General features: G+C 41.2%; 1 protein-coding gene across 6 annotated transcripts in view; it reads left to right on the forward strand.

Moving 5' to 3' along the window:
* Positions 1-21,984, forward strand: part of ERBB4 (erb-b2 receptor tyrosine kinase 4) — a 1,018,488-nt gene that overhangs the window by 395,511 nt on the left and 600,993 nt on the right. For all 6 annotated transcript variants that reach the window (XM_050916103.1, XM_050916105.1, XM_050916107.1 and 3 more), the window contains exon 2: positions 1,782-1,933. In XM_050916103.1, coding sequence (XP_050772060.1) covers positions 1,782-1,933 — 152 coding nt within the window. The remainder of the gene's footprint in view (positions 1-1,781; positions 1,934-21,984) is intronic.

The following is a 21,984-nucleotide window of genomic DNA, read 5'->3' on the forward strand; positions in this document are numbered from 1 at the left end:
GTGAACCCATTTCCTAAGCATCACCTGTAATTATCCACACACATTAACACAAGGCAGTTGCCTGTTTTTCCACCATTTGCAGATGATTTGCTATACACTTCAAAGAGAGATGAATGCAGCAATATCTGATGTTTACAGTTCATTTAAATTTTAAGATGTTCTTTTGGTCTCTGAATTAACAGAATACAGCATAGACAGGGACTGATTGATTACATTGTTGATTTCTACCAATATATATGTAAATACACACAGGAGTGCCGCCAGCTTTTTTGGCACCCTAGGTGGTGGAAGGTCCTGCCCCCGAAATACCGCCCCCAACAGAGGCGGCGGAAGGTCCCACCCTCAAAATACCGCTGACAGCCAGGGCAGCTGAAGATCCGGCCACTGCAGTCGCCTCCCCCCAAATATTAGAGGCCTAGGCGACCGCTTAGGTTGCCTAATGGGTTGTGCCAGCCCTGAATACACAAAAACACAAACGTGATCTCCCCATATGTTTTTAAGGGTTGAATTTGAGTAATTTATCCTGCAGAATTCTTAACTCCCTTGGTCATGCATCAAAGTGTGCTTCCCCCATGGCCCAGAAAGGATATTCACTGGTAACAGCAGCAGGAAAATGGAAGCAGAAGAGGCAGCAGTCAGGCCTATGTAAAGAAATGGGAGAGGAAGGGGAGAAAAGGTGGGCTTGAGCACATTTGGTGTTGCTCCTGCTTTGCTCAATGACCTTTCTCAACATTGGCAGATGAACTGGAAAATTCCTTACCTGCTTTAAAAAAAATTCTTTAAAAGATGATATATTATTTAAAGCGTGCTTCACCAGAAACATAAAGAAAATCCATCTCAAAGAAAATGAATCTCACCATGTTCCTTTAACCATGTTTTCAGTGTGCAATCTTCATTGTTAAGGAAGGTAGCATCTGGAAAGAAACCAGCTTGACTTTCAGAATCTGCCTGAGTTTAAATTAGGTGGGGGGAAAAACATCTTTTTACTTGTAAATGAACAGATTTTGTTTGGAACCACTGAAAGAAGCACACATGAGCTGTCCTATTTGAGGCCATTTCTACAGTGAGTTTTCAGAATAGAACTACACTTCAAAAAATGTTTTTGAAGTCTTTCCAGTTTGCCTGATCCTTAACATATGTGTATATATTTCATTATAATCATCATAGAGAAGAGAAAAGGGAAATTTCTTTGTTTATTCCTTCTTCACTTCCTACAAAAACTTTATAGACTGGAATATCTTTCTGGAAAGCTTCCTACAGTCTAGTACAAGTTATTGGAGTAACTGGATGAAATTCTCTGGCTTGTGTTAGAGAGGAACCCAGAATAGATGATACTTTGGTCTCTTCTGGTCATAAAATCGTTAAAACTATGAATAGCCCTTCTAGATTTAGAGACATATTATGATCAATGGCAAATCTCCTATGGGGTTCACTGAAACTAGGATTTTGCCCTTACTTCTTTCTTATGCATTGCTTTGTAATATTTCTTACTTTTCTGCTTTTTAAAGCCTTTTGCCCATTGTCTGGTTAATACCACAACATTGTCTCCTTTGGTCACGCATATTAAACTGCTGAGATTACTGTGGAGAATATTTGTAGCTACCTGTCACTGCTGTTGCTATTAAGGCAAATTGCAACATTTTCCTTTATGACATAATACAGAGATTAAAACAGGACTTTTATTGCAGTTAGGTGTACCTTTATCTACAACTTTTGTTCCCACTTTGCTTCTGTGTCTCTGATCATTATATATAATATACATTTTTTTTCTTTTTTTGCAGTGTGCGCTGGTACTGAGAACAAGCTGAGTTCTCTGTCTGATCTTGAGCAGCAGTATCGTGCGTTGCGCAAGTACTATGAGAACTGTGAGGTAGTCATGGGCAACCTGGAAATCACCAACATTGAACACAACCGTGATCTTTCCTTCCTCCGGGTAAGCAACCTCTTTTCCCACCTTACCCATTATGTGAGCAGATATTGGTGTTTGACTGCACAATAACAGAGTGTCTTGTTCATACATGATGTTTCTATTCTGCTGATTGGCTTAGAGGGTAATAGAAGCAGACCATAAAAAGATACAGCAAAGTCACAGAGGTGCAAAGCACAAGAACAACAGTATACCAAACTGAATGTACAGTTGCCAGGGTTTCTGATGGAAGGTACTGGCAGTGCACATTTAATGTGTCTATGCTTCTCTGTGTTGCAATCTGGTGTGAAGGTGTGTTAAGGAGGGACCTGGGAAGGTCAGAGGATATTGCAGAAAAATACTGTTGGTTTTAACAGGCTAATCTTATTATAATGCTAGGCAGAAACAGCTGAAACAGTAAACAATAGACGAACTCCATGTGCAATACTTGTGTAACATTTATCCCTTACTAACATGTTCAGTAACACCCCGTCCATTTACAGCAGTGGCTAGGGTGACCAGATGTCCCAGTTTTATAGGAACAGTCCTGGTATTCGAGGCTTTGTCTTAGATAGGTGCCTACTCCCCCCACACCCCCGTCCCAGTTTTTCACACTTGCCATCTGATCCCCCTCGCTGTGGCATTACAACGTGTGGAGTCTGCAGGTGCTAGAGGATGTCAGTGGTGGATCAAGTGGTGCATATGAGCTAGTGCAGTGCTGTCATTCTGAGACTGCAGACAGCCTGAGAGTAGGAATCAAGAGAAATGAGGAGGATGAAAGCCAAATTAAGAGTCGCTAAATGTCACTGTAGTTTATTCTTTGACAGTTGACTGTTTTAGAAGAAACGTCCAGCTAATGGGATCATCCAGTGTATTCTGCTTGTTTGAGAGTGTGTTCCACCAGATTAAGGCTGCAGTGTGGGGAGAAGAGAGATGCAGGAGTAAGAATGACTGTCAAGGGAAGGGAGAAGAAATGTTAGTATGATTGTAGCCCAAATGGACCATAATATGGTATAGCTGGTCAATATGGATGAGGTCAAACCATGATACAAATAAAGTACCATCTTATATGGCTTGTTTTGATTATGTACAACTCTCATAAAACTCCTTTCTGTGTTTCTAAATGTGTGTGTCTGTGTGTAGACACTTGTAGGAGATGCGGAGACCAAGGGAATAGGACAGTCAAAACCTCAGTCTTGGGCAAGGAATGGGATGGCAGATGCCCACCCTAAATGTTTTTCTTTGCATCTTTGGCCTGGGAAAGATCAGGGATAGGCAAAATGTTTGCTTTCGAGAGGTCTCATTTTGTTTTTCAGGGTCTTATGTGAACCTTTTGTTAATATTAGTTCACAAAGATTTAACTTTCTACTGTTGGTTCTAACAAAGCTGAAACACAAACCAAACATTAACCCAATTGGCATGTTTCACTTCTTTTCAGGTTAAAATCACTGCTGTTTCATGTGAGTTCCACTGCAAACCACAACTTGAGCTCATGGTTGCTCAAAACTTAGACCAGGCTTGCTAAATGGTTTGTAAGCTTGACTCAAACTAAAAGGTGCATTGAGGAGGGTAGTTTTAATTCAATTTAATTGATGACCAGTTAGCTACACAATTGCAAATGCTAGTCTAGACATTCTGCAAAAATAGAGGGTGAGTCTTAGGGTAAATCACCAACTTTAGAACAAGTGTCTATGGACTGTCTAGGCTAATATTCACAGCCATGTTAATTAATTGCCAGTCAATTAACTCACGTCAAAACAGGACCACAGAGTCTGCTCTAGACAAATCTTCACTGAACATGGCCCAAGTTTCCGGTATGCAATGAAACTGCAAACAAAGTCAGTTTTGCTTGCTCCAAGTTTTGTTATGAAAGCTTATAACAGCTCTAAATTCCTCCCTCTTTCACTGCACTGGCTGGCCGTTTGGGGAGGAAGGTCAGGATACGCTGTGAATTGCTGAATCAGAGGATGGCTTCAGTGAGGATTGCTTGTGTTTAAAGCTGGCCCTACCTAACTAAAAGAACAGTTATGGCCTATTCATTAAGCAAACTAGAAATGAAAATGAAGTTCTCTCCTATTTTGTTTTCCCTGTGACTCTAAATATTCTCCTTTTTTGTACAGACTCCTCTGCTGTTCTTTTTTTCAGCAAGCCTTAAACAGAAAAATAGAGGAAAAATAGCAATAAACTGAGCAAATGAGAAGAAATGAGGGCCATCAGTGGTAAATCAAGGCAATTTACTGGCTTTGGCTTTGTGGAGATCGTTACAAAGGCTTTTATTTATTTATTTTACCTGGGGCTGCCCTTTCACAGATGTCTCGGGGAGGTGGGGGACCCAGAAAAACAGAAATATGAAAACAAACCAGCAGCTCTAGTTTAATATGATAAATTATTGTCATTAAACAGAGGAAAACATGTTCTTGGTGAAATAAATAAATAAAAAAGTGGCGTATTTATGCTAATAATTCAACATTCGTTAGTTAGACATTATTACGTATTTTAAAAACAATTTTAATGACCTAACAAAGGCGGCAGATGGGATCTAACCAAGAGCCAGGCTATTAGTCACTTTTAGCCTTTTAAATGGTGAAATCTGCAATGTAAGTGACATGCAGCCTGCCCTGCTCCCCTCCACCCCCAGTCTTCTTACTTTTCTTCTACACCAAATGAACTTCAAGTAGCCAATAGCCAGACTGCTGGTTTATTTATGTTTCTAGCTGATGAGCATCTATGTAAGCCTTCCTTCTTCCTCATTAGTGCTGACCCTGACTCAGAAACCTTTCACGCCAGCAAACAGGCAAGACCTGTTGAACTACGCAAGGCGGGCTTTACTTTTTATTCTGCAGTAGCAGATGAATACCAACATGAAGGGGAGGGTGAAGGGATGATTTTATTTGCACTGTGGAAGAAGATTAAAAAATAACAGCCCAGCTTTCATATTTATTCAGACACTTAACACCTACATGGATTGCTTTCATGTTCTGGTGTTAACTCTGTGGTTGTCTAATGATTGAAGATGAATGGGCCTACTTTTCCACTGCCTTCTACTTTGTTAGTCAGTTAGGCCTTGTTTTGGGAAGGTCCTTAAGCAGGTAAGAGGCTGTGCTTAGTCCAATTGACTTCAAAGAGAGTGACTCATGCTTAAATTTACACACCTGCTTAAGTACCTTTCTGAATGACGGACTTATTCCTGTGTAACATGCTGTCATTCTGTCTTATTCACCTTGTATCACTTACCTGCAGATGGATGAAACTGGTTGCCAATTCAAGGACCAGGTCATCATATAGGACAGTTACTGACCTTAGGACCTGTCAGGGTATACCCCCCTCCCCCAAATGTGAACTCTGGGGTACAGATGTGGGGACCCGCATGAAAGACCCCCTAAGCTTATCTTCTACCATCTTAGATGAAAACTCTTCCAAGGCACAGTCTTCTGCCTTGGACAGATATTGCTGCCACCACCAAGTGATTTTCACAAATATTCAGAGAAGGGTCACTTGGAATCCTTATCCGCCCCAAAAAAGTCCCCAAGCTTCTTCACCCCCTTTCCTGGGGAGGCTTGAGAATAAAATATCAACCAGTTGCCTTAATAGTGTGAGCACAGACCAACCGCTTGTCTAAGGACTTTGGAATCAAAATATATTTTTTAAAAGGTAAATTTTATTAAAAAAGTAAGAAAGACATCTGAAAACTCAGGATCTTTAGGAATTAAACACCAAAAATAATTTTCTTGAGGTTCAGCTCAAAGGTTACAAGAAAAACAAAAGCACCTGGGGTTAGCATGGAGGAATCCACAAACCAAAACAACTAAAAAGGTTCCTAATCATATCTGTCGTAACTTTTCCAGTGCTACTTACATATCTGGGATTCCAAATGAGGAATTTCTAGGTATGATGCTGATGATTTCCCATACCTGGCTTAAAGCTTACAGCTTGTTGCTGCCTTCCCCTCTCTCCAGCCAGAGACAAAGACAGCCTCCCCACCGCCACTAGTTTTTCCAATTTGAAAGGGTACAGCCTCCCTATTGGTTCCCCTGGTCAGGTGCCAACTCATGTTAAGCTTCTCTTAACCCTTTACAGGTAAGCTAATTAGGGTACAGCTGCTAAGGAGGATTATATAGCTTCTGCCATCTTTTAATTTCATTAATTAACATTATTAGGACTGTTGTAAGTGAGACACAAGAAGTAATTCTTCCACTCTACTCAGCACTATCAGGCCTCAGCTGGAATACTGTGTCCGGCTCTGGGCACCATACTTGGGGGAAAATGTGGACAAATTGGATGAAGTCCAAAGGAAAGCAACAAAATTGATTAAAGGTCTAAAAAACATGACCTGTGAGGAAATATTGAAAAAACTGGATTTGTTTAGTCTGGAGAAGAGAAGACTGAGGGGGAACATAAGTCTCCAAATACCTAAAACATTATTATAAAGAGGAAGGTGATAAATTGATCTCCTTAACCACTGAGGACAAGACATGAAATTCTGGGGTTAAATTGCAGCAACTGAGATTTAGGTTAGACATTAGGAAAAACTTCCAAACTGTAAGGGTAGTGAAGCACTGTAACAAGTTACCTAGGGAGCTTGTGGAATCTCTCATTGGAGGTTGTTAAGGACAGGTTAGGCAAACACAAATACAGATGCTCTAGATAATACTTAGTCCCACCTTAGTGCAGGGGGCTGACCTAGATGACCTGTCAAGGTGCCTTCCACTCCTACATTTCTGAGATTCTCTGATTAAGTAGTACCTTATTTCATGAGTAGACCTGACCTTAATGGGACTCCTTGCCAAGAAAGGTTAATACTCTGCATGAATAAAGGATGACAGCATCTGGTCTTAACAAAATTGACACAGGTTAGTTACTAGGAAGTTCATGAATTTCAGGCTGTGCATCAGGTCAGAACAGTTATCCCTCACCCATACTTTTCTTTCCCTGGAAGCCTAATCTATACACAAAAAATGTTCATTGATATGGTTAAATTGATTTAGAGAGACGAGATCAGTGAGGTAATACTTTTTATTGGACCAACATCTGGTGGTGAGAGAGACAAGCTTTTGAGCTACACAGAGCTCTTCTTCAGGTCTGGGAAAGGTACTCCAAGTGTCACAGCTAAGTACAAGATTAAACAGATTGTTTAGAATAAGTAGATAGTATGTTTTCTAAGGGACCATTCAAGGTGAAATGACCCATTAACACCCCTGTAGGGCAAAATGGGGAGGTTAGTGGTTACAGGTTGTTGTAATAAACCATAAATCCAGTGTCTCTATTAAGACCATGATTTTTAGTGTCAAGCAAAGTTATGAATTTATGCTCCCAAACTCGTCTTTTGAAAGTGTTTTGTAGGTTTCCTTTGAGGATGGGGACTGAGAGGTCAGCTATTGAGTAATCACTTTATACTGAGGTAGCTTGGTTATGTAATCACAGTTATGATTAGTATTATGCTTGCACCAATATAACTACATTGATTTAGTTATACCAGTGCAAGCTCTTAACGTAAACAAGCTACACCAGCGTGGTGTGAGGCTTATGTTGATTTAACGTTATTATTTATCATTTGTACCTAGATGCTACAACCAAGATTAGGCTCCCTTTGTGCTAGACATAGTGAAAATCAGTCCCTGTCACAAAGAACTTACAACTGGACAGGCAAGACAAAGGGTGGGGCAGGAAACAGAGAGATCATGGGTTGTCCCAGGTCAGTCAGCAGATCGGTGGCAGAGCCAGGGATTAGAACCAAGTCTTCTGACCCCCAATCAGTGCCCTAGGCCAATAATTATATTTGTTAAATTGAAATAAGTCTCACCTTGCACTGCTGCAGCACAGCTGCGCTAGGGGTTGCCCCAGTGAAACTTAATCAATCTAATTATGCTGGTGCACATTTCTTGTACGTAGTCAAGGCCAGAGTTGTGGATTAGCCCTTCCTTATGTTTGATAAATAACTGTTCAGAAAGGATCAAATCCCACACAATTTTATATTGTGGATGACTATTTGCTTGAGACAATGGGAACCTGTTCTAATTTCATTTAGTAAAAACTGACAGTTTATACTATGGACAGTTTGTACTTCTTAAAAGCAGCTTGATAGTCAATTTTCTAAATAAAGCATGCATTTATTATAGCACAAAAGAATCATTGAAAGTGTACTTGCTCGATTAAACAAATCTGGTACACAAGAATTATGTTAGATTAGTAAAGTGTTTCATTTTACAGTCATCAAAATGTCTTCTTGTCACTGAATTTTATTTAACCAATTCAGATTATGTTATTTTAAAAGGCATGACTGAAATGCTAAACTACTAACAATACCTCTTCCAAATTATTATGAAAACTTATTTCCAAATAATCAAATCTACAATCAGTGTCCTTAGTAAATAATGTGCAGTGACTTTATCAATGCTTTTTTATAATACCCTGTCACACTATGCCTTTTGACTGTGATTGTGTCACCTGTTCTATCCATGCTCACATTGAAATGAGAGGCAAAAGGCATACTTGAAAAATTGGAAGTCAAATCCTGTTGAGAAAAATCTAAAGGAGCATAAATTCTGGCAAATCAAGTGTTAAAGTATAATAAGGCAGTCCAAAAATGAGTTTGCAGAGCACCTAAGAAAAGATTGAAAATCTAACAGCAATTTTTTTTTAAGTACATCAGAAGTAGAAAGCCTGGCAAACAATCAGTGAGGTCACTGGATGATCAAGGTGCTGAAGGAACACTCAAGGAAGACAAGGCTGTTGCAGAGAAGCTGAACGAGTCCTTTGCATTGATCTTCACTATAGAGGATGTGAGGGAGATTCCCACACTTTAGCCATTCTTTTTAAGTGACAGATCTGAAGAACTGTCCCAGATTGAGGTGTCAGTAGAGTCGGTTTTGGAACAAATTGATAAATTAGACAGTAATAAGTCACCAGGACTAGATAGATTTCACCCAAGAGTTCTGAAGTAATTCAAATATGAAATTGCAGAACTACTAACTGTACTATGTAACCTGCTGATTAAAATAGCCTCTGTACCAGATGACTGGAGGATAGCTAATATGATTCCTGTTTTTAAAAAGAAAAAGGCTCCAGAGGCAATCCTGGCAATTGCAGGGTGCTAAGCCTAACTTCATTATCAGGCAAATTGGTTGAAACCATAGTAAAAAATAAAATTATCAGACACATAGATTAACATGATTTATTGGGGAAGAGTCAACACAGCTTTTGTAAGGGGAAATCATACCTCACAAATCAATTAGAATTGTTTGAGAGGGTTAACAAACCTATGGATATGGGTAATCCAGTTTATATAGTGTACTTGGACTTTCTGGGAGCCTTTGACAGGGTCCCACACCAAAGGTTCTTAAGCAAAGTAAGCAGTCATGGGATAAGAGGGAAGGTCCTCTCATGGATCAGTAATTGGTTAAAAAGATAGGAAGGGTAAGAGTAATGGTCAATTTTCACAGCAGAAAGAAGTAAATAGTGAAGTCCTCCAAAGATCTCTACTGGGACGTGTGCTGTTCAACATAGTCATGAATGATCTGGAAAAGGGGTTAAACAGTGATGTTGCAAAGTTTGCGGATGATACAAAATTACTCAGGATAGTTATAAATCTAAAATAAACCATGAAGAGTTGCAAAAGGATCTCCACAATTAGGTGATAGGTCAATAAAATGGCAGATGAAATTCAATGTTGATAAATGCAAAGTAATGCATATTAGAAAACATAATCCTAACTGCAGATACAAAAAAAAGCTGTCAAAAAAGCTAACAGAATGTTAGGAACTGTTAGGAAAGGGATAGATGTAAGAAAATAGAATAATGCCCCTATATAAATCCATGGAAAGTCCACACCTTGAATACTATGTGAAGTTCTATTCTCCCTAACTCCAAAAATATGTACTAAAATTGGAAAAAGTACATAAAGGGGCAATGAAAATGATTAGGGTTGTGGAATAGCTTCCATGAGAGGAGAGATTGAAAACACTGGGAGTGACTAATGGGGGATATGATAGAGGTCAATAAAATTATGAATGGTGTAGAGAAAGTGAATTGGAAGTATTATTTACCTCTTCAGGTAATACAAGAACAGGAGTTACCCAATGAAATTAATAGGCAGCAAGATTAAAATGAACAAAAGGAAGTACTTCACATAAAGCACAGTCAACTTCTGGTGCTCATTGCTAGGGGATGTTGTGGAGGCCAAAAGTATAACTGAATTAAAAAAGAATTAGATAAGTTCATGGAGGATAGGTCCATCAGTGGCTAAAAGCCCCATGGTCTAGGTGTCTCTAAACCTCTGACTTCCAGACGCCAGGACTGGATGAAGGAGTGGATCACTCAATAATTGCCTTCTGCTGTTCACTTGCTCTGAAGCATCTGGCACTGACCACTGTTGGAAGACAGGATACTGGGCTAGATGGACCATTGGCTTGACACATTCTTGTGTTCTTATGTTAACTTCTCTAGTTCATGCTGCAGGTCAGTGGTAGAACTCAAGTAGAATAGAACTCACATTTTTTGTGTCTGTTACTAAACCAGAGTGTCTAAGTATGGGATAGAATGCCAGAGGACCTATACACTCTGACATCAGCAGCAAGCAAGCTAGTGCATTCTGGTACTGTATGTTATACCAAATGCACAGCTGGATGTAAAGAGGAGATGTCAACCCCATTATGCAAACTTGGGTAGGGGATCCTGTCCAGAGGCAAAAAAAGCTCTGTACTGGGTGAGTCTTAAGAAGCCAGTCATGTGCCAAGGTAGGCCTCTGGCAGGAGAAAAACACTTTTCACTGACTGTGATTTACTAACCAAATGTGTGGGATGAACCAAGTCATGTTCAGAACCAACTATATCAGTGATTTATCAGAGTTCATTTAAAAGATGCAGTATAGGCGGAGGCCATGTCCGTAAAATTAATGTGAAACAGGATTCTCGTCTAGAAGAACTGTTAATTCTTTCTGTCCCCTTTGTTGAAATCTATTGCAAAAGGCTGAGGTTAAAAGTAGTCTCAAAATGATGCAGGAGTATAGGTTTACGTGTTTTACAATGTTTTTGCTTTGCATAGTCTTTTGGCATTGTCCAGAAAGCTAATGGTAACTGAGCAGTGAACTCTGAGATTTGTGTTAGGTGCTCCGACTAAGAGATAAGCATTATCCTGTGTCTCGTGGTTCCTCTGCCTTTTCAGTCCTAAACTAGGTTTCCAAGAGGTCACTAGAAGAAATCCTCACAGGGCAACTTTAAAAGCAAAACATGCCGGCTCTTCAAATTAAATTGTCAGATTCTGCAAAACAATTAAAGAAGTGAATTTGCACACATTTAATCCACAAACTGGGGCTGACAGACTATAACCAAATTACATATACATTAGCTATTATCCCATTAATTTTGCAATTATATTGGTGGTTGCATATCAATAATATAGTTTGAAGTATGTTTATGAAAAGACTCACGTGCTGTATAACGGAGGCATGAACACAGGATATCTAACAATGGGTAAAAGTGGGACTGTTAGTGTTGTGCCAGTGGGGTAACATATAAAGTTAACTTTGTTAGTAGTAGTATTTGTGCTAGGTGCTGTACAAAATCATAGTAAGACAGAGTCCCTGTCATGAGGAAATTACAATTCAATAGAAAATACAAAGAGCAGGAGAATAAAGAAAGACACAGAATGCAGAAGAGATTTGTCCAGTGTCACACAGCAAACTAATGGCAGAACTGGTATGAAAACCCAACTCTCCAGAGTTGCAGTCCAGTACCCTGGCCAGGGCCACCCAGAGGTGGGGGCAAGTGGGGCAATTTGCCCCAAGGGCCTCCACGAGAGTTTTTTGGGGCCCCTGGAGCAGGTTCCTTCACTCGCTCTGGGGACCCCGGAAAACTCACGGGGCCTGGACCCTGGAGCTTCTTCCGTTCCGGGTCTTTGGCAGTAATTCGGCAGCCGGGGGGGGGGGGGGTCCTTCTGCTCTGGGACCCACTGCCAAAGTGCCGTGAAGACCCGTGGCGGGGGGTCCTTCCACCCCAGGACCCACCGCCAAAGATCTGGGTCTTCAGCGGTAATTTGGTGGCGGAGGCCCCCCGACGTGGGTCTTTGGCGCACTTCAACGGCGGGTCCCGGAGCGGAAGGACCCCCCGCCGCTGAATTACCGCCGAAGCGGGGGCCCTCCACTGCCAAGGACCCCAGGCCCTCTGAATCCTCTGGGCGGGCCTGACCCTGGCTATTATGCTACACTGTCTTTCAGTTTTGCTATGTGATTTTGAGGTTGCTGGGTAGTCATAGTGTGTGTGTATTGGGAAACATGCGGATATTGTAAGCTGTAAAAGCAAGGCTGCTTTGTATTGTAACCTACTCTCTTCTTTTTTTTTTTCTGGATTTAAATTTGGTCCCACTCATGTATTTTTATGTTATTTAAAAGGAAATATCCACACAAGGAATGCAGTATCTTAAATTTAAAAATCTATTAGTTAAAAGGAAGGTTAATCCATTTCAATTACACAGTTCCAGATCTGTTTTTAAAATCCTTTTACTTTGTAATACTTGAGGGTTTTGTGCAGGTATGATCAACTATCCTGGCTAGCAGATGGTAGTGATCCGCCTTCCTCCTAATAGACACATGCAGTCTCTGAGTTTTGCGAAAGTATCAGCTCTTAATTCTCTGGAACTACATCAGGACAGATCACAAGCCTTAGGTTTTGTTTTTGTTGTTTAATTTCCAATTCCCTAAGAGTTCCCTCACATCCTCATGCAGCCCTCATAATCTGTATCCAGGATTAGCTAAATCTAGGATAGTCCCTCAGTCTCTGACAATAGAAGCTTTATAACCTCTTTATGTCAATGAGAATGAGAGATTCTCTTTACGTTGTTGTTTATTTAGTCTTCTTGCTCATTTTCCATGGTGTTTCTTACATTTTCCCTTCAGTTGCACAGGAAATGCTATCTACTTCACTTATGCATAGGTTTTACAAACTTTTAACAGACACAGATAAAAGAAATGAAACTTAAATTATGCAAAAATAACATAAACATACACAGGTGTTAAATCACTAATTAGCCCTTAGATGATGACCAAAGATTACTTTTTCACTGGTACAGCAAAACTGCGTGGACCTTCATTTTGTAGGAAAGATCATTGAGAGGATGAGGATCGGCCAACTTCATTGGCATCTGACATTTTCTAGCTCTGTGCACATCAATCAAAGACCAGGACACAGCACAGAGACTCTATTACTCTCAGTAGTTAATTGTCGTGACAGGAGATAGAGGTCAGACATTCTTGCTAATTCTGTTAGATCTTTCAGTAGCCCTTAATACAGTCAGTTATAAGGTGCTGTTGAGATATTTGCAGGAGCTGGCAGGCATAGGAGTGTCATTAGAGTGATTCCATTCACTGGTGTTGATTAGCTGCCAAAGGATGGTAATGAGTGATTTCTGTTCTTCTTGTCCTATCAAGCTCAGTTTTTGTCTGTATCTCCTGTCGGCCTCTCTCTTTCTCTCACAGGCACCTTTTTGTTCAGTGAAATACTGAAGCCATTGGGGGAGATTGTGAAGTGATACAGGCTACAATGCCAACAAAATACGTTCATGACACTCAGTGTTACCTCTCCTTTTCCCATGACCCAGGTGCAGCGACTTCCAATGTTTGGCTAAGGGAGAGTTCTGGATGGAAGCCAACTGGCATAAACTCAACCGGGGCAAAATGGAGAGGATGCTGAAGGGTAGGGGGAAGCATTTGGAGGAACTGGCAAAATATGTCATCATTCTTTCAACTGCATTAATATGTTCACTTGCCCATTGTTTAAAATGGTCTGTGATTTAAAAATAGACCAGAAGTGAAGCTTTTCTAGTTCCCTGAGAAATGCATGGGACTCTTGCACATGGACTGCAAGGGTGCCTCATTTTATTCACGAAAAGGCGAGATTAGAGATTCTAGGGAAAACAAATTACTTAGTCCCCAACCCTGCAGGCTACAGCAGTTGGTTGGCCAGTACACCCCTACAGAGTCCTCTTGAGTTGCATGATGCTTGTTGTGGGTGCGAGGAGTCTACATCTATGGGGCAGCTTGGATGCAGGTCTTAAGTTGCACCTTGACTTCACTTTTTCTGTCCAGTCAAAGAAACGACAAAGCTGAAATCAAAGCCAATCGGACAAAAACGAGGGCAGGGAAAGCGCCAAAAGTGTTATGATGATATTAATAATAATAAATAATGTCTCTCTTATCTAGCACTTTTCATGATGGCCTGTAAAAAAAACTAGTGGCCAGTGCTGAGGCCAAAGATGCAGTAATACTCACAGACCCACAGCCAGATCATCAGCCATAGGAAATGGTCATGACTCCACTATGAAGCTATGATAGTTTACACCAGCTGAGGACTGGCCCCTGGATTTTGGAGCTCTTGGACAACCTTACTAAAAAATAAAAACAAAAAGCATTTCTCTTTTAGAAGCTGAGCTCCCCATCAGGAAAACAAAACCGATTTCACCTCAACTCCCGCCTCTTCAATACCTTATATGCTGGCTTAATTGAAGTTTTACCAAAGCAAACAAACAAGTAAAGTTAAACCAACAAAAACCCTAGTGGCAAATACTTTTAAATTAAAAATGGATTTATTAGGTCATAAAGCAGATGAGTACACTTCTCTTGTAGCCCTGGGGAACAGAGGGTATTTAAATTTGGCATAAATGGTGAGTGCAATGAGTTTAATAGGCTGGTCTCAACCTTAATTAGGAATAAAAAAACCCGACTCACCTACCCCACCATTTCACGCTTTTCATATGTTTTGCTCCATGGAATCATTGGAATTTTTAAGACTCGTTTGTTCTCCTCTTTCTCCATCCTCTTTTTTTGTCCCCCTCTTTCTCCATCCTCTTTTTTTGTCCCTAGAATTCAGGTAGTTTCTCGAAGTCACACAAAGCGCAGAGGCGTGGGCACATATGCAATTGGTGCACATATGCAATTTAGCCTTAGCTAAATTGAAGCATTTTTCATTCTGCATTTGAATCATTTATCTCAGTTTTCCTAAGCATGTTAAAGAACTCCCCTTCTCCCTCGTCCATTTCCACTTCCCCTCCCACCCACTTAATATGGAATAAAGTGAAACGAAACTAACTGGCTTTCAAAGAGATGGATAATATTGCATTGTAATACATTGACAGAGAGCCCTGGATCAATGTGCTTGATTTGCTCTTAAAAGCTGTAAGAAATGGAAGATAAAGCCTTTAACTGTAAGCTGTGTCGGGGGGCAGGCTTAGCGAACCGTTTTGCACTAAACCAGATCAATTTTAAAGGTTTCCGCTGTAGCTGCCTGCAGGCAGGCTTGTAAAGTTCAGAAATGTCAACATAAATGTGCAGATTGAACATTTTACAATATTAACACTCCTGTTCTAAACCTGATATTAACATTAAGGCAACTAATTAAAGACCTGCGTGCATGGAATGTGCGTCCTAGGTAAGTACATACTGAGGATCATTTGTATGAGATTGTGGACTTTCCACAAATGATTCCTCTTCACTCTCTGCCATAAAACCCAGCGTTTTAACTTAATTTTCAGGGAATTTCTCTGAATTGTATTAACTTCCTATAGCGATGACTTCTCTTCCCTAGGGAATCAATTTTAGGGACTAGTAAGATGGTGAAGCTTGTGAGTGGCTGCTCTTGGATCTGCCTTTCTGGAATTCGTTCTGGGTTCACCATTGCTCTTCACATTGCAAAGTCATTCTCACCATGGCAGACTGGTAGTGAAATGCCACCATTCTGATATTGGTGGTATTTGCACTCACTCAAGGCGCAAACAGCAAAGCCATTGAAGGCAATCAGTGTTTAATACTGCATGCTATGAAACAGAATCTGAAAGCGCAAAATACCTAAAAGCACAATATATTACTTTTTAACTAACTTCTCAGAGTTGAGATGCATTTTGCATCTGAAATCTAAGTAAAAGGTTAAATGTGAGATTTTTGCACCGAGGTGATACCTTTAATTTATTTCTCTCTTCATCTGAGCAAGTTAAGCCCATGTCACATGTACAGCTTCATTTGTCCCCCACCTCACCCCCTTTCCCATGTGTGAAGACAATATAGTGTCTTGTGAACAGGCTTGTTGAGTATGTGTACATGTGACCCTAAGAGCATCCTGGTGCCAGCAAGCAAGGTGTTCATTGGTGTCAGGTGATGAGTTTCAGCTGGGCTGACCATGTCAGTACACCCCAATTCTCTGTGGTTATAATCTGTATCTGAAAGGTGTCATGTAATATGTCATTGGAAAACTAATATTCTTGTGTGATGTATGTGTGTGGTGTGTATTAAGAGTTACGGATATATGCTGGAGTGATGACTAAAATGTATGTAAGCCAGGCATGTCAGGGAGAGTTAGTAAACAGGTCTGCCCTCGGCAAAGGAATGTGTATTTGCTTCTTTGACCAATCATCAGGCAGAGACAATGGAGGTCCATTTACTAGTAGGTAAGCAAAGCTATCAAGCTAACAAGTAGAGGAGGAGACAGCACGGTGTCTACACGCAGCAGAGGAGAGAAGCTGGGTCTGGGTTTTACTTTTCAAAGAACACATTGCAAAGGTTTACTGGTCTACAAGACAGGGTGGCTGAACCTCATGTGATGCACTATTGAATCAACTGATTGTATGCGACATTATGGTATTTTGTACACAGTGAGGTCTTTTATGAAAGCCTACGACACCCTGGTGATTAACACCATTATGAAATGCATGTATTAACACTATGTGAGGAATTCTGAATACTCACTGATATTGTGCTTTACAGTCTGTGACCAAACACAGGAAGAAACAGGCTTTCCTCCACAAAGGCGGGAAACCAGCCAGCTCCGTTTCTTCAGTGAAATTAAATAAGGTGTGACCAGAAACAATGGAAGCTCCATTTACATAGAGATCACCAGGGAGTGGGAAGATCACAGGAAGAGAACAGCAGCATAAGGGCATCCTGTCTCTAATAATAAGGTCATTGACTTTTGGAAGATACAAGCAAGGGGCTGGTCCACACTACGGGGGGGAAATCGATCTTAGATACGCAACTTCAGCTACGTCAATAACGTAGCTGAAGTCGAATATCTAAGATCGGATTACTCACCCGTCCACACCGCGCGGGATCGATGTTCGCGGCTCTCCCTGTCGATTCCGGAACTCCGTTGGGGTTGATGGAGTTCCGGAATCGATATAAACGCGCTCGGGGATCGATATATCGCGTCTAGATTAGACACGATATATCGATCCCCGAGCAATCGATTTTAACCTGCCGATACGGTGGGTAGTCTGGACGTGGCCAGAGACAGAAGCCATCTTTGGCATCCATCACTAGGCAGATACAAAGGATCAGAGCTCTTGCAAGCTGAGAAAGATCGGTCCTTCAACCAAGGAGGAGACACTGAAGTCTCTGGGAATTGAATATAGGTGATAAACCTGCTTCAGCAAAGATATTTCATCTAGGAGGACAAGGGAAGTCAGCACCTTGTACTTCTGTGCAGAAGCGCTGACTTTCTAATGAACCGGGGGAGGGGGAGTGCTCAACTCCTGCTCTCCCCAGTCCCTGACAACACTCAACCACTTTTCTCAAAGTCCCATGTCTGCCCTGCCTCTTTTCTACCCCACTCCGCTCTATTCCCACCCTGACTCTTCCTACCCCCTCCCCAGAGCACACCCCGCCCTCCCCCCAGCACCTCCTGCATGCCGTGGCACAGCTGATCCAGGTGGGCAGGAGACACTGAGAGGGAGGGGGATGCACTGATTGGTGGGTCCACTGGTGGGCAGGAGGTGCTGGGGGGGAGAGCACCCATAGAGCTGGTGTGTATGCTTCTGTGGAAGGTCCTGACTGAGGGAAAGTCAGCCATGGCTGGAAAGAAGGAAGTTTGGTGAGAGAAACCATCTTGAACAAAGCCTGTACCTTAAGAATATAAGAACGGCCGTACCAGGTCAGACCAAAGGTCCATCTAGCCCAGTATCTGTCTACCGACAGTGGCCAATGCCAGGTGCCCCAGAGGGAGTGAAGCTAATAGGCAATGATCAAGTGATCTCTCTCCTGCCATCCATCTCCATCCTCTGATGAACAGAGGCTAGGGACACCATTCTTTACCCTTCCTGGCTAATAGCCATTTATGGACTTAGCCACCATGAATTTATCCAGTTCCCTTTTAAACATTGTTATAGTCGCAGCCTTCACAACCTCCTCAGGTAAGGAGTTCCACAAGTTGACTGTGTGCTGTGTGAAGAAGAACTTCCTTTTATTTGTTTTAAAGCTGCTACCTATTAATTTCATTTGGTGACCCCTAGTTCTTGTATCATGGGAATAAGTAAATGACTTTTCCTTATCCACTTTCTCCACATCACTCATGGTTTTATATACCTCTATCATTTCCCTCCTTAGTCTCCTCTTTTCCAAGCTGAAGAGGCCTAGCCTTTTAATCTTTCCTCATATGGGACCCTCTCCAAACCCCTAATCATTTTAGTTGCCCTTTTCTGAACCTTTTCTGAACCTTTTCTATATCTGGAATATCTTTTTTGAGGTGCGGAGACCACATCTTGATTCAGTATTCGAGATGTGGGCGTACCATGGATTTCTATAAGGGCAATAATATATTCTCAGTCTTATTCTCTATCCCCTTTTTAATGATTCCTAACATCCTGTTTGCTTTTTTGACCGCCTCTGCGCACTGTGTGGACATCTTCAGAGAACTATCCCTGATGACGCCAAGATCTTTTTCCTGACTCGTTGTAGCTAAATTAGCCCCCATCATATTGTATGTATATTTGGGGTTATTTTCTCCAATGTGCATTACTTTACATTTATCCACATTAAATTTCATTTGCCATTTTGTTGCCCAATCACTTAGTTTTCTGAGATTTTTTTGAAATTCTTCACAATCTGCTTTGGTCTTAACTATCTTGAGTAGTTTAGTATCATCTGCAAACTTTGCCACCTCACTGTTTACCCCTTTCTCCAGATCATTTATGAATAAATTGAATAGAATTGGTCCTGGGACTGGCCCTTGGGGAACACTACTAGTTACCCCTCTCCATTCTGAGAATTTACCATTAATTCCTACCCTTTGTTCCCTGTCTTTTAACCAGTTCTCAATCCATGAAAGGACCTTCCCTTTTATGCCATGACAGCTTAATTTACTAAGAGGCTTTGGTGAGGGACCTTGTCAAAGGGTTTCTGGAAATCTAAGTACACTATGTCCACTGGCTCCCCTTTGTCCACATGTTTGTTGACCCCTTCAAAGAACTCTAATAGATTAGTAAGACACGATTTCGCTTTACAGAAACCATGTTGACTATTGCTCAACAGTTTGTTTTTCTATGTGTCTGACAATTTTATTCTTAACTATTGTTTCGACTAATTTGCCCAGTACCGATGTTAGACTTACTGGTCTGTAATTGCCGGGATCACCTCTTGAGCCCTTTTTAAATATTGGCGTTACATTAGCTAATTTCCAGTCATTGGGTACCAAAGCCAATTTAAAGGACAGGTTACAAACCTTAGTTAATAGTTCCGCAACTTCACATTTGAGTTCTTTCAGAACTCTTGGGTGAGTGCCATCTGGTCCCAGTGACTTGTTAATGTTGAGTTTATCAATTAATTCCAAAGCCACCTCTAGTGACACTTCAATCTGTGACAGTTCCTCAGATTTGTCACCTACAAAAGCCAGCTCAGGCTTGGGAATCTCCCTAACATCCTCAGCCTTGAAGACTGAAGCAAAGACTCCATTTAGTTTCTCCACAATGACTTTATCGTCTTTAAGCGATCCTTTTGTATTTTGATCGTCAAGGGGCCCCACTGGTTGTTTAGCAGGCTTCCTGCTTCTAATGTACTTAAAAAACATTTTGTTATTACCTTTGGAGTTTTTGGCTAGCCGTTCTTCAAACTCCTCTCATGGCTTTTCTTATTACACTCTTGCACTTAAGTTGGCAGTGTTTGTGCTCCTTTCTATTTGCCTCACTAGGATTTGACTTCCACTTTTTAAAGGAAGCTTTTTTATCTCTCCCTGCTTCTTTTACATGGTTGTTAAGCCACGGTGGCTCTTTTTCAGTTCTTTTACTGTATTTCTTAATTGGGGTATACGTTGAAGTTGGGCCTCTATTACGGTGGCTTTAAAAAGGGCCCATGCAGCTTGCAGGAATTTCACTTTAGTCACTGTACCTTTTAACTTTTGTTTAACTAACCCCCTCATTTTTGTATAGTTCCCTCTTTTGAAATTAAATGCCACAGTGTTGGGCTGTTGAGGTGTTCTTCCCCCCACAGGGATGTTGAAATGCTATTGTATTATGGTCACTATTTCCAAGCGGTCCTGCTATAGTTACCTCTTGGACCAGCTCCTGCGCTCCACTCAGGATTAAATCTAGAGTTGCCTTTCCCCTTGTGGGTTCCCGTACCAGCTGCTCCATGAAGCAGTCATTTAAAGTATCGAGAAATTTTATCTCTGCATTTCGTCCTGAAGTGAAATGTTCCCAGGCAATATGGGGATAATTGAAATCTCCCACTATTATTGGGTTCTTAATTTTGATAGCCTCTCTGATTTCCCTTAGCATTTCATCATCACTATTACTGTCCTGGTCAGGTGGTTGATAATAGATCCCTAATGTTATATTTTTATTAGAGCATGAAATTTCTATCCATAGCGATTCTTTGGAACATGTGGATTCGCTTAAGATTTTTACTTCATTTGAATCTACATTTTCTTTCACATATGTGCCACTCCCCTCCCCTGCATGACCTGTTCTGTCCTTCCAATATATTTTGTACCCTGGAATGATTGTGTCCCATTGTCATGGTGTAATTCCCTGCTCTGAACCTTAGCATCCAAAAGATGGGGTACCAGCATGAATTCCTCTAAGCTTAATTACCAGCTTAGAACCTGTAGCGCTGCCACCAACCAGGAATTCCAGTGCCTGGTACACTCTGGTCCCCCCAAAACCTTGCCCGGGGACCCCCAAGACCCAGTTCCTCTAGATCTTAACACAAGGAAAGTAAACCCTTTCCCTCACCGTTGCCTTTCCCAGGCTTCCCCTCCCTGGGTTACCCTGGAAGATCACTGTGATTCAAACTCCTTGAATCTTAAAACAGAGAGGAAAATTCACCTTCCCCGCTCCTTCTCTCTTCCCCTCCCAGATTCTCCCTGAGAGAGACAGTAATCTTAACACAGAGAGAAATTAGCCTCTCTCTCCCCCTTCCCTCCTTTCTCCCCACCAATTCCCTGGTAAATCCCCAGACCCAGTCCCCTGGGTTCTCACCAGAATAAAAAAACCAATCAGGTTCTTAAACAAGAAAAGCTTTTAATTAAAGAAAGAAAAACAGTAAAAATTATCTTTGTAAATGTAAGGTGGAATATGTTACAGGGTCGTTCAGCTATAGACACTGGGAATACCCTCCCAGTCTAAGTATACAAGTGCAAATTAAAATCCTTTCAGCAAATTACAAATTTGAACTCCTTTCAGCCAAATACACATTTGCAAATAAAGAAAACAAACATGAGTCTTACTCGCTTTATCTACCTAGTATGTACTATTCTGAACTTATAAGAGCCTTTATCGGAGAGATTGGAGAGAAACCTGGTTGCACATTGGGTCCCTCTGAGCCCCCAGAGTGAACAACAACCAAAAACTAACAGCACACACACAAACTTCCCTCCCTCAAGATTTGAAAGTATCCTGTCCCCTGATTGGTCCTCTGGTCAGGTGACAGCCAGGCTCACTGTTCTTGTTAACCCTTTCCAGGCAAAGAGATGTGAAGCACTTTTGTTCTATTAAATCTTACTTATCTGTTTATGACACCCATTGATTGCTCTCAGTCCACCAGGTTTATGTGATGCCTATTATATCAATATCCTCCTTTATCACAAGGCACTCTAGTTCACTCATCTTATTATTTAGACTTCTAGCATTTGTGTACAAGCACTTAAAAAACTTATCCCTGTTTATTTGTCTGCCCTTTTCTGATGTGCCAGATTCTTTTTTATGTGACTGTTTATCATCCGATCTGGCCCTTACATTATCCTCTTCCATTCTCTGCTCCTGACTATAACCTGGAGATTCCCTATCATCAGACTCTCCCCTGAGAGAAGTATGTGTCCGATCCACATGCTCCT

Source organism: Gopherus flavomarginatus, chromosome 10 (genome assembly GCF_025201925.1).
Source record: "Gopherus flavomarginatus isolate rGopFla2 chromosome 10, rGopFla2.mat.asm, whole genome shotgun sequence".
Taxonomy (NCBI): Eukaryota; Metazoa; Chordata; order Testudines; family Testudinidae; genus Gopherus; species Gopherus flavomarginatus.